We start from the raw sequence: 14,091 nt of genomic DNA on the forward strand, positions 1-14,091 counted from the left end.
AGCCTAATTGTGATATAGTCCATTGGAAATGTATGGAGAGAAAGAAGATGAGGTCGGAAGAGAAGAGGGTCATCAAGACAGAGGCAATAACAGCAAGGTAGGGTAGAAAAAAGAAGTCAGGGGGATTTGTGATGGTAGGACCCTGTACACCTCTCAGAAGGCCATATTTGTGGTGGTCTCTACTGTCCCAGATAGAGTACAGAGGGAAAGAGGTTCAGTGTAGAATCAGAAGACCTGGGCTGGAAGCCAAACTCTGCAGCTTCCTAGTTCCTCCTTGTGGAGCATTTGGCCCATCAGTCCCTTCTGTGAAATGAGAAATCTGGACTAAGCAGACCCTGCCCTGCAATGCAGGAGACCCTAGTTCGATTCCTGGGTCAGGAAGATCTGCTGGAGAAGGGAAAGGCTACTCACTCCAGTATTCTGGCCTGGAGAATCCCATGCAGTATAGTCTACAGGGTCTTAAAGAGTCAGACACAACTGAGTGACTTTTACTCACTCACTCAGACCCTGTCCATTCTAGTTCAACACATTTTCAGATTCCAGTTCTGTCTGGGATCAGCACCAGACACACCAGCCTCACAGCAAAGTCTCCCTATGAGAGAACACAGCAGCAACTCCTTACCCACGGCGTGGAGGAATCTGATGAAACAGGTGTTCTTTTCCCATTTTGGTCTTCTGGCTCACATTTTCTAGAACTTTCTTTATAATCACTTTGTTGCCATTCACTATCTGGCTGTAAGTGGTGACCAGTTTGAAGTTTCCCATTCCACTGCTTATGAAGGGTACAAATGTCCTGGAGGAAGGGGAATTTGGCCCAGAGCCCAGGGATACAAAAGTGGAAAATCCTGTGTCCAGGATGGGGGTCACATCAAAGAAGGAGGAGCGGAATCTCCTGGCCCCTCCCACACTGTCAGTGGGAAAACAGTCTCCTGAGAAGAAGTCTTGATCTTCAAAGATGCTTTGGAAGTCACAGCGTGGCCTTGCAAAGCGCAGTTCCTCCTTCAAATAATCCTTGTCCCTGCCATCTCCTCTGTTTTCCCTTTTGATGCAGTGCCTCCTGGTGTTGTCATAGTTGTCCCGTTTCTCGGCATCTGACAAGACTGCATAGGCCTCTGCTATTTGTTTGAACTTCTCCTCAGCTGCCTCCCGGTTTTCTGGGTTCTTGTCTGGGTGGACCCGAAGAGCTAACTGGTGATAGGCCTTCTTAATATCAGAGGAGGAAGCATTTTGAGGCACCCCTAGGACTTTGTAGTAATTCACCATGTTTCTTTAAAGGACTCTTCCTCACCAAGACAGAGTTTATTATCTGAAGAATTTCCATATAACTTCAGAAAGGAAGATGGTGAGCTGCGGAAGTCTACCCTAAGGCCTTTTGAGTCTTATTACATGGTTTGGGACAAAATCTCTTCCTGTGGAGGAATTCCTCTTTGGGGCTGATATCCTCTACACTGTCCCTACTGCCACCCTGCTGTCTGCAGCTCAGCATGGGTGGAGTGATTATGACCTCAACACTATCAGCCAGTGACTATCAGCTGATGCTGTGCTTGTCTTGCAATCCTATTGGTGGAAAATTTGGGGTGGACAGTATACATATTGGAGGGACTTCATCTAGTTAAAAAACACTGAGCAGCTTGTTAACAGAAAATGTGTGGCTCAAAAAGAAATCTGTCTCATTCATTAAAGTAACAGTTGGAAGTTGTTACTTTAACAAACGAGGTCTTGCATTTATATTATTTACATGCTGTGCTGTGCTTAGTCACTCAGTCATGTCCCACTATTTGTGAACACGTGGACTGTAGCCTGCCAGACTTCTCTGTCCAAGGGGATTCTCCAGGCAAGAATATTGGAGTGGTTTGCCATACCTTTCTCCAGGGAATCTTCCCAACCCAGGGATCGAACCCAGGTCTCCTGTATCACAGGTAGATTCTTTACCAACTGAGCTACCAGGGAAGCCCAAGAATACTGGAGTGGGTAGCCTGTCCCTTCTCCAGCTGATCTTCCTGACCCAGGAATTGAACCGGAGTCTCCTGAATTGAAGGCGGATTCTTTATCAGCTGAGCTACAAGGGAAGCCTTGTATCATTTATATCAAACACAAAATCCATGTTGGCTCATTCTGCAGGCTAATGCCTTCAGTCATGTAATGGATATCTCCTTGTGGATATCTGCTTTTGGTACAAAGTGGGTGATAAAGGGGCTCTATTACACAAAAAAATCTTGTACACATTTCTGATGAAGGAAAGGAACGAAACTCATGTCATCAAATGAGGAAACTAGGTTACAGAGATTTCTGCCCAGATAAGAAAGAACAGATTGAAGGAACAGAATTAGAAGTGAAGCCTTCCACGTACAGTCAGATGTGGCTTCTTCACTTCAGCTAGTCTCTAAAAGTTAGCCTCTCTGGACTTAAAGATAGAACTGAGCATCAGTGTCGCAACAGCCAATGCTTTAAAGAATGGCTTTAAAGCTCAAGTGTAGCAACGCTGCTCTTTTTCCCAGGGCACACAACTACACATTTTCCAGACGTTCTTGCAATTGGGTGTGGCCGTGTGACCACATTCTGGCCAATGACAAGTGAAAGGATGACCTCTCTCCAGCATGCCCCATAGAACCACCCACTTGTGCTCCTTCTTGCTCTTTATCCTTACACCAACTGGATGTCAGTGCCCAAGTGATCTTGAAAGCATTCAGCTGAAGATGACAGAGCTCCCATCAGCCTAGGACCTTGAATTACAGTGAAGCAGAACACCCCCAACCAATCTCCTTAGGCTATTTATAGAGTAAAAACCCTCTACCGTAGTTAAGCTATTATACCCATTTTCAGGACGTCTACTCTTAGTACACCAACCATTTCGATCACTTCACCTACTCCTATGTCATCAACCAGAAGAGCCCCACCTCTGTAACACTGAAAGTCCAATATCCTAATCTATCTCTCACTCCTCCCTCCCATTAAACCCACTTTTTCATCTCAGTTTCTCTTTCTCCAGGGTCATGTGTCACCTACTGACTCCTCTTCTGTATCAAGTCTGCACCCACTGGGTGGCCCTGGGAACCATTCTTTTTACACGCTCTCTCGAATCACCCTCTTTGGTTGAGTCCTCCACTGTGCCCATGCCATGAACACTCCATCTAGGAACAATTTAGCAGTCAATCCACGTTCTCTGATTCCTGTACCTGGTGCGGTGGGGATGGGGTGGGGGTGGGAATCAAGAAACCATGAAGATGAACACTAAACATGTGCAGTATACCAGTCTTGACTGGGTCAGGAGAATATATCAACAGCTCTTTTATTTATCCTTGCTCAGCTCCCTTTCCCTTTCATCTTGGTGGCAATTCTTAACTTCACTACTCTCCCCTCTAGCTCCTTATTAAACCTCTACCCATCCTGTCCACTCTAAGCAGAGGAGCTTGCCTCTTGGTTAGCAAAAAAACCCCAGAAACTGTCAGGAACTCCCCGAATGTCCCAGAGGGAAAGGAACATCTCAGCTGTTTCTGTACACATGCTTTCCTTGCTCCCAGAGCACAGGAAGGAGAGAGGAAGATGTACCAGTTTTGATCAGAATTAATCCCTTCATGTTTTTTTTAATATAATAGTTGAATATTTTATCAACCAAGTTGAATCTTCATGTATATTACCTGACATTACATTTTATTGCAGTAAAATATGAAAGAAAAGTGAAGCTGTTAGTCACTCAGTTGTGTCTGACTCTTTGTGACCCCATGGACTGTAGCTCAAGAAGCTCCTTTGTCCATGAAATTCTCCAGGCAAGAATACTGGAGTGGGTTGCTATTCCCTTCTTCAGGGGATCTCCCCAACCCAGGGACCAAACCTGAGTTTCCTGCATTGCAGGCAGTCTTTGCCTGTCTGAGCCACCGGGGAAGCTCAGTAAAATATATATAACACAAAAGAGACAATTTTAACTATTTTTAGGTGTACAATTCAGTAGTGGCATTAATTATATTCACAATGTTATGCGATTATTGCCACTAATTTTTAAATTCCTCCATCACCAAAGAGAAACCCTATGAATCAATAACCCCCTTCCTCCCCTACTAGCCCTTGATCATCTCTAACCTGCTTGTGTGTCTATGAATTTGCCTATTTAAGATATATAAATGGAATCATACAATATTTGACTGGCCTATTTCACTGAGCATATTTTCAAAGTTGATTAATCTTGCAACTTGTATCAGAACTTCATTCTTTCTTATGAATGAATGACATTTCTTTGTATGTTCCATGATGGTGGTAGTTTAGTTGCTGAGTCATGTCTGACTCTTTTGCTACCCCATGGACTGTAGCCTGTCAGGTTCCTCTGTTCATGGGATTTCCTAGGCAAGAATACTGGGGGGAGTGGGGGTTGCCATTTCTTGTTCCAGGGGAACCTCCCAACCCAGGGATCCAACCCATGTCTCCTGCACTGCTTTACTGCTAAAACCACCAGGGAAGCCCTGTATGTTCTAGACCACATTTTATTTATCCATTCATCTGTGCATGGACACTTGGGTTGTTTCTACCTTTTGGTTATTGTGAGTAATGCTGCAATGAACATTTTTGTATAATTATCTATTTTGAGTCCCTCTTTTTAGTTCTTTTGTGTGGAATTGCTGGGTCATATGGTGATTTCTTTTTTTTCAAGGCTTTCTTGATAGCTCAGTGGTAAAGAATCCACCTACAATGCAGGAGACATGGGTTCAATCCCTGGGTCAGGAAGGTCCCATGGAAGAGGACATAGCAATCCACTGCAGTATTCTTGCCTGAAAATAATCCCATGGACAGAGGAGCCAGGAGGGCTACAGTTCATGAGGTCACAAAGAGTTGGACAGGACTAGGTACATGGTGATTATATGCCTAACCTTTTGAAGAACTGCCAGAACTGTTTTCTTAGCAGCTGCACTATTTTACATTCCCACCAGTGATGCACAAGGGTTCAAATTTCTCCATATCCTTGTCTCTCCACCCTCTTTGACTTCATCCCTTTCCTTATCCTCAGGGATTTTGCTTCATTGAACTGTTCTAAATTTCATTCTATTTTTAACTATCCAATTCTTCTGGCTACTTCCCTGCATCTAAATAAGTATCCTCTCTTAGAAAAGAGCCCTCAAGTCTATACAACCCTCCCACTGCTGGTTCTCCCTCCACTTGCCTCCCATTCACTCCTCTACTTAGAGGAGAGCATCCTTCACCTCCCAGGCCTCCCCTTAGCTCCAGTGAAACTCTACTGTCATCAGCTGACCTGCTGGGTCAATCTCTAGATCCATCCATTTATTCCTCTTAAAACTCTTAAAACTGACCTCTCGAATGGGTAAGGAAGATGTGGTACATATACACAATGGAATATTACTCAGCCATAAAAAAGAATGAAATAATGCCATTTGCAGCAACATGGATGGATCTAAAGATTGTCCTACTGAGTGAAGTAAGTCAGACAGAGAAGGAGAAATATCATATGATATCCTTTATATGTGGAATCTAAAAAGAAATAATATAAATGAACCATACAAAACAGAAAGAAATTCACAGACTTAGAGATGAACTTATGATTGCCCAGAGGGAAGGGGGAAGGGATAGTTAGGGTGTTTGGGATGGATGTATACACTGCTATACCAACAAGGACCTACTGTGTAGCATATAGAACTCTGCTCAATATTATCTGGCAGCCTGGATGGGAGGGGAGTTTGGGGAGAATGAGTACATGTATATGTATGGCTGAGCCCCTTTGTTATTCACCTGAAACTATCACAACATTCGTTGTTAATTGGCTCTACCCCAATACAAAATAAAAAGTTAAAAAAAAAAAGAAAAAGAAAAAGAACTGACCTCTCATAGATGTCCTGGTTAATGGGATGATTTTGCAACTAACCAATCTAGAAATCTAGCAGTCATCACCCAAGCCTCTTCCCTCTCCCATCTTGAGCAGTGAGCTCAATCCTGGGGCTAAGGCAGAGAACTGAGACAGGACAAATCTTCACCCTCCATTGCCAATGATTCACTAAATTTTTTTGACCATCTTCCCTAGACTTTCTAATCTGTTTCTTCCTTTCCATCTCCAATGGAACAATTACAGCTTTCCTGTGTTTTGTCTCCTTGCTTTCCAACATTGACAACAGACTGATCTTTGAAAAACACAAATTTCATCATGGTACTCCCCACTCAATATCCTCCAGTGGTTCCTAGTCCTCTCAGGCAAACAGACTGTCTGTTATCTGGACCCCTATTTATCTTTCAGTCTTATCCTCAGGGATTCCCTGCTCCACATCTCTTACTTCAAGGTACTAGGAGTTTTCAAGATAAATTATATTTTTTCATGTCCCCATACCTTTGTATCTAATCTCCCTTCCGCCCAGAATCTTCTGTGCTTCCTTCAAATGATTCTTATACCTACAAGGCTTTCAGGTGGCCTTATTAAAGTAAAATAATACTTGTAATAATGAGCATTATTTTACTTTAATAGTTTTATATTTATTTTCATAAGTGTTAGAAAAAGCTATAACTACTATAGAAACAACTGAACAAGTGAATAAGCCAAAGAAGCACCATGTACATGGCTATCTTATAACTTCTCATTTCAAACAAATGATTTACAAATCATTTGGGGTTTTGGTTTATAGAAATCTATTCTATTTCAATCAAAAAATTCAAAAGTTTCTTATCAGTTTTGCTTTTCATTCTCTTGGATGTTTCTTATTGCTAACATTACCCATTTGTTTTTTTAACTCTTTCTTTTCAAAATTTTTGTGGGCTTAAAAGACATATCAGCAGAGTTTAAGTTGCCACTTCCCCTGTTCATTATGCTACAAAATATTCTAAGCATTTCAGAAGCCTTCAACTGTTAAGAAATATCATGTGTCAAAGCACCTTGAATACTTCTAGTATTTGGTATTAAAATATGCTGACAAGGTAATAAAAGTTATTTCCAATTTGTGGGATTTTAACTGGTCTAATTCAGAGCTGGATTTACCATGAAGCTAATGAAGCTTAAATTTTGTCTTAGCAAATTTGTATCATAATTTTGTACTTTTACTACAAAAGAAGGCTTTTATAATTGTATAATCTTAACCCCTTTCTCCCCCCACCTCCACAAACCTGGATTTGTCTTGGATCTGATTAGAAGTATCTGTCTAGAATCACTACAGTTGAAGTCCATCTGACCACAGCTTAGGACACATGCTCAGAGTTGCTCTGACTGGCCTCTCCACTTCACTGCTCCATCTGAGGAGGTTAGTGTTACTTAGCAATTTGCAGCAACAAATTATTTATTTATAGTTAGTAAGTCAGTGGCCTCAGAAACATTATCAAAAGTTAGTAATAAGCCACCTGAAAAGAATTATCAGTCTTGGCATTTCAGATGAACAGCTTAAACAATCAGTTGGACATTTCATAGTAACATACTGTTCTAGTCACATGGTTTGGGGAGTGTGAGGAGATAATAGAGTAAAATTAGTTACCATGAGTTGCATATTATTTTGTCATGATACTCTGAGAAAAAAATGATCTTAGTAATACATATTGTTCTAGAAACAGATTCACTGATGTTGCTCACTTGTGAGTTTGAGGATCTGAACGATATGAGTTATGTGACAGTGATTAAATGGCAGCTCTCCATTTCCATCTTCTTCACATACATTCTGAGTGTGTGAGTCAGATAAAGAAGATGTGAAGTGAGTACCCTACAACAGGCAGGTAGGGTCCAGTTGGAGTGATGAACTTGCTGTGATGGACTTAACTGGCAACTGAAAGCACTGTCAGTAGCTTCTCAGTTAGCCTTCAGAGTTTAACAAAATAAACTTTGTTCTATGTAAGGAAGGTAGAGGTGCCTCTGAACGAGTTAGTCAAGAAGTTCTTTCCTAAAAACTAAACTCTTATGAAAGTAAAATTCCTAAGTTACCTTTGACTCTTGAAAAGCAGGTGACTCACATCCCTGGGCAAGTGCCAATTTTTTGTCATCTAGTTGTGCCCTGTGTTGTGCATTGAAAGCTTACTTCATGAGGGCCAGTTGAAAGATAACACTTGACTCTTAAAGCAGGAACTTGAGCAATAGTCGGCTTGTTTGACTCAACATTCATCAGAGAAATCTGAGTCCCCTAAAGGCCAACCCTGCAGGGTCTTCTAAGGACCATGAATTGATCAGAAGGAAAGAAACCAGGAGTCATGACTCTCACTCACACCCTTCACACCACAGTCTAAGAGGTCTGAATGCTGGAAGACACTTGGGAAAAGAGCCACCACACCACCGTGTTGGTGGGAATGAGAGAAATTATTGGCAGCAGCTGTAATCACTGCCTGGTCTAGGAAGGGATCCCAGTGCCTCCTCCACTTATGGGCCAGTGAGTCCTCTGGGAGCAATGTTAATGAGGCCAGTGGGCCGACAGAGAGCCATGTCATTGGTCATGACAGAACGGCCAGAGCAGGAATTCGACCCCAAACACGCACACTGTTGACAGTGGATCCTTGGTGCAGGGGTGTAGAAGGGGCTGGGCAGGTGCCTAGGCCTTCCCTCTTGATAATTCTTTTTGTCTGTACTTGTGGCTCACACAGAAGCTCAAAAGAAGTTGGTCAGAGGAAAATCTGATGGTGATAACTGCACCAGTGGGAAACTTAAGGGAGATAATTATTAGGCATCAGTGTGCTTGCATAGAGAAAAGGAGGCTACACAAAGATCCCTTGGCTAATCCAGCTGCCCCTCCATACCACAGGAACATGGGACATTCCTGCACTTTGGACAAACCAATGGCCTGACCTCTTCCAAAGGAACACGCTGCCAGAAACCCACCTCTGAGTCTGGTTGCTACAACAACAGAATATCCAGTAATGTATTGTGAGGCCATACCAAGAAGATGGACATTCTCCTGAAAGTCAGCACATGTCATGGTGGACATGTCTGGCATCAGTGTCTGTGTCTTAGTCAGTTTAGGCTGCTGTAACAAGACACCAAGGGTCAGGTGGCCTAAAAATCAGAGATTTATTACTCACAGTCTGGAGGCGGGAAGTCCAAGATCACAGTGCCAACATGTGGCTCTTGGTGAGGGCCCTCTTCCCACCTTTCAGATGGCTGCCCTCGTGCTATATCCTCACATATAACACACAGAGAAAGAGCAAGCTCCCTTTCCAGGGAACTTTCCAGAGAATGAGGGTTCCAGCCTCAAAACCTCATCTAATCTAAATCTATCTCCTGAAGGCCCTACTTCCAAACACCATCACATTGGGAGTTAGGGTTTTAAAATGAATTTGAGGGGGACAAACATTCCATCCATAACAGCCAAGAAACTAAGCTCTCACATCAACTAAGATGTGCTGCGTTTAGCATCTGTACTACCCTTTCTGAACCTGCCATTTTCTAAGGTGGTTTAGGGGATGCTCGCTTTCCTGGCCGGCTTCTATCACATGGAAGGGCAGAGCCTACCCTATGGAGATTTAAGGATGTGGCCATTCTTTTTCTCTCTCAGCTGCTGTGACCTAGAAGTGCCTAAAAGGGTCCTGTGTTTGGGCTGGGGGTAGCCTGTGGTCTTCCCATCGGGGATGAATGTGGTGAGTGACTGCTGACTGCTTGGGGCTCATTTCCAGGAAGATCACTGGAGGTGAAACACTGAAGGCCTCTGAAGCATGATGATGGAAGAGGCAGGTTAACATAGCAGAGGATCCTGATCCTCAGTCCTCATGAAAAGCACAGCAGCTGCTTGTCTTGTCAGCCTGAGTCTGGCCAGTGGTTGCTTCCTTGCAAAGGTTACCTCCTTTAATGAGAAGAGGAAAGACATGAGATTCAAAGTAGGAGGAAGATTCAAATCACTTCCAGAGAATAATTCAAGGCCGACTCTTTCCCTTTCCAATTACCTTTCCATAAGAATGAAGTAACTTGAGCATCTAGACCATGCTTGCAAAATTCCACTCCCTCAAGAATTCATTTCTCAGGCTCCAGAGTTGAAGAAACAAGATGGTGTTCCTTTCCTCCCTTGAAGGACTTCTGAATGAGATGCTTTGGGGAACTGTGTCCCCTTTTGACTCCCATGTCACTGGTGCTAGACTGATGTCATCCCTGGGAGAAAGGGCCTGGTCCTGGGCTGAACTCAGAGCCGGCCAGTTCCATTTCAGAGTCTGAAAGGCCCAAAGAATACCCTCCACCCCCAGTCTGGGCCATCTGCATCAGAGGAGTCTGAGCAAAAGCTCCTTCTGAAAAATGCTTTTGGCAGCCGGGAATCTGGCCAAGAGACCTTTTAGCTAAGTTCTTTTTTTTTGCTAACCTTTCGTAATATTATTTAAATTTAATTTTAGAAGTGAGTTATTCAACTGCAATGACACAAATGGACATTATAACATTAGACCAAAATAAAATACATTTCAGCTGATCAGCCTTCCACTCTCCAACTGCAGTTATTTCCCCCCATAATTTTATTATAAAAAATTTCAAACATAAAGTTGTAAGAATATTGTAGGGAGCACCTGTATTCCCACCACCTAGATTCTACAATTAATATATTCCATGCTTACTGTATCATCTGTCTATCCATCTACTCATCCCTCTATGCAACTGTGAATCTGTATTCTGATGCATTTCAAAGTAAGTTGCATAATCAGTATACTTTTCCCCTAAATACTTCAGTTTGTATACCATTAATTATTTTTTACAGGTCTTTTACTTTTGAGGAAAAATTTACTGGCTGTATAATACACAAATCTGAATCATTTGCATATGTTTGTGCATAATCAGTGACCAATGCATATACCCATAACCCAAAGCTTTATCAAGATGCAAAATGCTACCATCCCGCAGAAAGTTCCCTCACACTCCTTCCCAGTCATTCCCTCCTCCTACCTACCCAGAGGCAAGCACTGTCTGATTTTTTTTTTTTCTATCATTAGTGTATTTTCCTGTTTTCATCCTTTATCTAAACAGAACTGCTATGGTCTGAATGTGTTCTCCCCTAAATTTGTATGTTGAAACCAACCCCCCAATGGATCTTGAGGGTATTAGTAATGATATTAAGAGGTGGGCCCTTTGGGAGGCAATTATTAATAGATGATGAGAACAGAGCCCCCGTGCGTATCTGTGCCTTTATAAAAGCGGGCCCAGAGAGCTTGCTCATCCCTTCCTCTGTGTGAGGACATAACAGAATGATGGCTGCCTAGGAAGTGGGCCCTCAACAGACATCCCGTCTGCTAATGCCTTCATCTTATACTTCCTACCTGCAAAATATGAGAAATAAGTATTGTTTATAAGTCACACAGTTCATGGTATTTTTGTTATAGCAACCCACATGGAATAAGACAAAAACCATTCAGAACAAGCTCTTCTATGTAGAGCTTCTCTCATTCAGCATAATGTTTTAAGATTTATCCAAACTGTTGTGTGTATCAGTATAGTTCATTTTTCTTTATTCCACTGTACGACTAGACCACAGTTTGTATATTCACTCTCCTATTGATGGACACTTGGGCTTCCAGTTTTGGACTATTAGGAATAAAGCTACGTGAACAGTGTTGTGCAAATCTTTGGTGGACATATGCTTTCATTTCCCTTGGGTAAACACTCTGGAATGAAGCTGCTAGATCATGGGGTAGATATATGAGTGTTTTTTTTACACTCCCACTAACAATGTAGGAGAGTGTGGTTGCTCTATATCCTCACGAACATTTGCTATCAGTCTTTCTAATTTTAGCTCTCCTGGTGGGTGTGAAGTGATTTAAGCTGTTATTCTGGCAAATTTTCCAAATTAACAAAAAACACATATGCAGGGATAAAGTTGAAGAAAAAACTGGTTGAAGGAAATCTAGAGATTAGATTTATTTATGATATTAGAGAAGTGTACTTTTCTATATACGATATTAGATATTTTTTAGAATACAAGATATATATTTCATTAGAAAACACGATGTTAGAAAACTGCACTTATCCAAACCCAGCTTGAGAGAGTAAGAAATGGCTAAGGGGATGTGCAAGAAGCAGCCAAATGCATTGCTCAGTTTATAATTCTCTCAATTACATTATAAAATTAGAAAAGTGAACGTTATGCTTAGAAGACTGCAGACTTCATTGATAGGGAAATGGGAACTCTGTGTTTCCCTACAGAGCTGATTCCTCATGGTCACCCGATTTACTTCCTCACGGTCAAAGCCCTTTGAGAACCATCCCTACAATGCTGGCCCAGCCTGGAAAATGGAATCAGTAATCACCTAGACAATTGGGAGGGATCCCCTGCTCTTCCCTCCATCTCTCCAGTACCAACACTGGACCTGAGTGAGGGAATTCACATTTGGTGGGCATCAAGGTCGGGCCAGCACCTACTCTAGGCACTGTGCCTTCACCACTGCCCTTTAATTCTCACAATACCACCCTACCAAGTTAGGCACTGAGAGCCTGGTGTTACAGATGTGAAAACATGACTCAGAAAGTCATAGCAACTTGCCTGGGCTCACACAGAATTACAAGAACCAGGATTGAAGTCCAAACACTGTGCTCTTTCCATTCGACTTTGCTCAGCACCCAGCAAGCAAATTGGAGGAGGCTTAACAAAAAGCTCAGGTGGCGCAGAGGCCAGCAGCAGGCAGGAGCGTGTCTCTCTGCCAGACTCTCCCCTGCTTTTCCTCTTTTTTCTGTGTTCTGCTTTCTAGCGTGCTTGTGTTGAAGGTAGGGCTGGGCGGTCTTTCAGAAGATGCAGATGTAGATGAGACTTGGCTCTCCTCTCTGCAGCTGCGCCCATGTGTCTGTCTCAGCGCTTGGGTTCTCTTGCAGGAAGGAATCATTAGCTTGTCACTTGTGTACTCCCCTTCCCCACCCCCTCAGTTTCCCAGGGGCTGGGGTGACCTGGAGCCTCACTCATCCCTCACTGCTCACTATGCCTTTCCTTCTCAGTCCCTTCTGCTTGTTGTGGGGAAGGCAGGCAATCATATTCATTGTGTATTTCTCTAGACTGACTTACCTGTTCCTGAAATGCACTAGCTTGCTCCTCAAATCCTGCCATTCGGAAGTAATTGACGACATCCATCACGGCCCAGTCTGCAGGATCGGGTGGCCTCCCGTTCTCCATGGAACTGAAAAATAAAATACCAATCAGGACCGCTATCAGGGCAGAGGGTGCTCATGACCGTGTGTGGCCAGGTCCCCACTCAGTCTCCCGGGGGCAGGCCTGGGTCAGCCCACTGCAACCGGAGGCCCAGACCCCAGTGTACATGCTTCAGGACCAGAATCATTCTTGTGTTTCTTTGGTTCAGAAGATCGTTGCTCTCACTGGCCCAGTCACTGCTTTCTCTATGAACCTTTAATATATAAAGTATTCCCTCATGTATTGTTTTTTAATTTAGAGATATTCGGAGTGGTCCAGTGACTTCTGGCAGCCCACAATATGATATTCACACTCCTGAACTAAGAATACCAGAACTTTTTACAATAAGGTCCCAGTACATCACCACTTTCCCCACCCCCATCCCCACACATCCAGGGCTAAAGCCATTCCCCAACAGCCATGCCCTTCACATGCTGTTCCAGCCACTGAAGGCCCCCTCAGCTATCTCTGATAAAATCCTATCCTTCCTACTGGATCAAATGCCACGGTCTCTGTGAAGCATTTTCTGCTCCACCTGGAAGTGTATTAGTTATAACCGCCTCTGAGTTCCAGACCTCCATTCTAACTCCTAATAGAGCACTTTCCACATTGGATTATACTCTGCTTATTAGACAGTCTCTAGACTTTCTACTGAAGTGGGAGATGTGGGCTGAAGATGTATATTTGGGTCTGGACCAGTTCTCACTGTATTATTCCCTGCATCAACCAAGTTGTTAGGAATTCAATCAATGTTTAGGCAACTAGATGTTGATCAAGCATTTGTTTGAGAGGGTCTCTGGGTAACCTCACTGGATTTAGCGAGGAGAGGAAGAAAAGGTGGAATAGAGAAAGAGTGGACCTGCAGTTATTGTGTCTCTGCTTATTTCCGTGTTTCAAGAGTACTTATTTGGATTTCTCTATGCCTTGGCCATGATGATTCTTCTAGAGTATACATCCCATCACATTGTTCCCTGCTTCCAAACTTTCAAAGGTTTCCCATTGCCCTTTGGATAAATTCCAAATAGCTTCACCTGGCTCAGGATGTTCTTCA

At 43.0% G+C, this 14,091-nt stretch overlaps 1 protein-coding gene across 7 annotated transcripts in view; it reads right to left on the reverse strand.

Moving 5' to 3' along the window:
• The window catches only part of SAMD13 (sterile alpha motif domain containing 13), a 46,903-nt gene that overhangs the window by 6,069 nt on the left and 26,743 nt on the right, over positions 1-14,091 (reverse strand). For 2 of the 7 annotated variants that reach the window (XM_081490127.1, XM_081490128.1), the window contains exon 3: positions 12,918-13,029. In XM_081490127.1, coding sequence (XP_081346253.1) covers positions 12,918-13,029 — 112 coding nt within the window. Of the gene's footprint in view, positions 1-622; positions 1,457-7,089; positions 9,735-12,404; positions 12,724-12,917; positions 13,030-14,091 lie in introns of those variants that run through there. The other 5 variants (XR_014053578.1, XR_014053580.1, XR_014053579.1 and 2 more) reach the window with 5 other exon arrangements.

Source organism: Giraffa tippelskirchi, chromosome 5 (assembly GCF_054371585.1).
Source record: "Giraffa tippelskirchi isolate mGirTip1 chromosome 5, T2T-mGirTip1v1.2.pri, whole genome shotgun sequence".
NCBI lineage: Eukaryota > Metazoa > Chordata > Mammalia > Artiodactyla > Giraffidae > Giraffa > Giraffa tippelskirchi.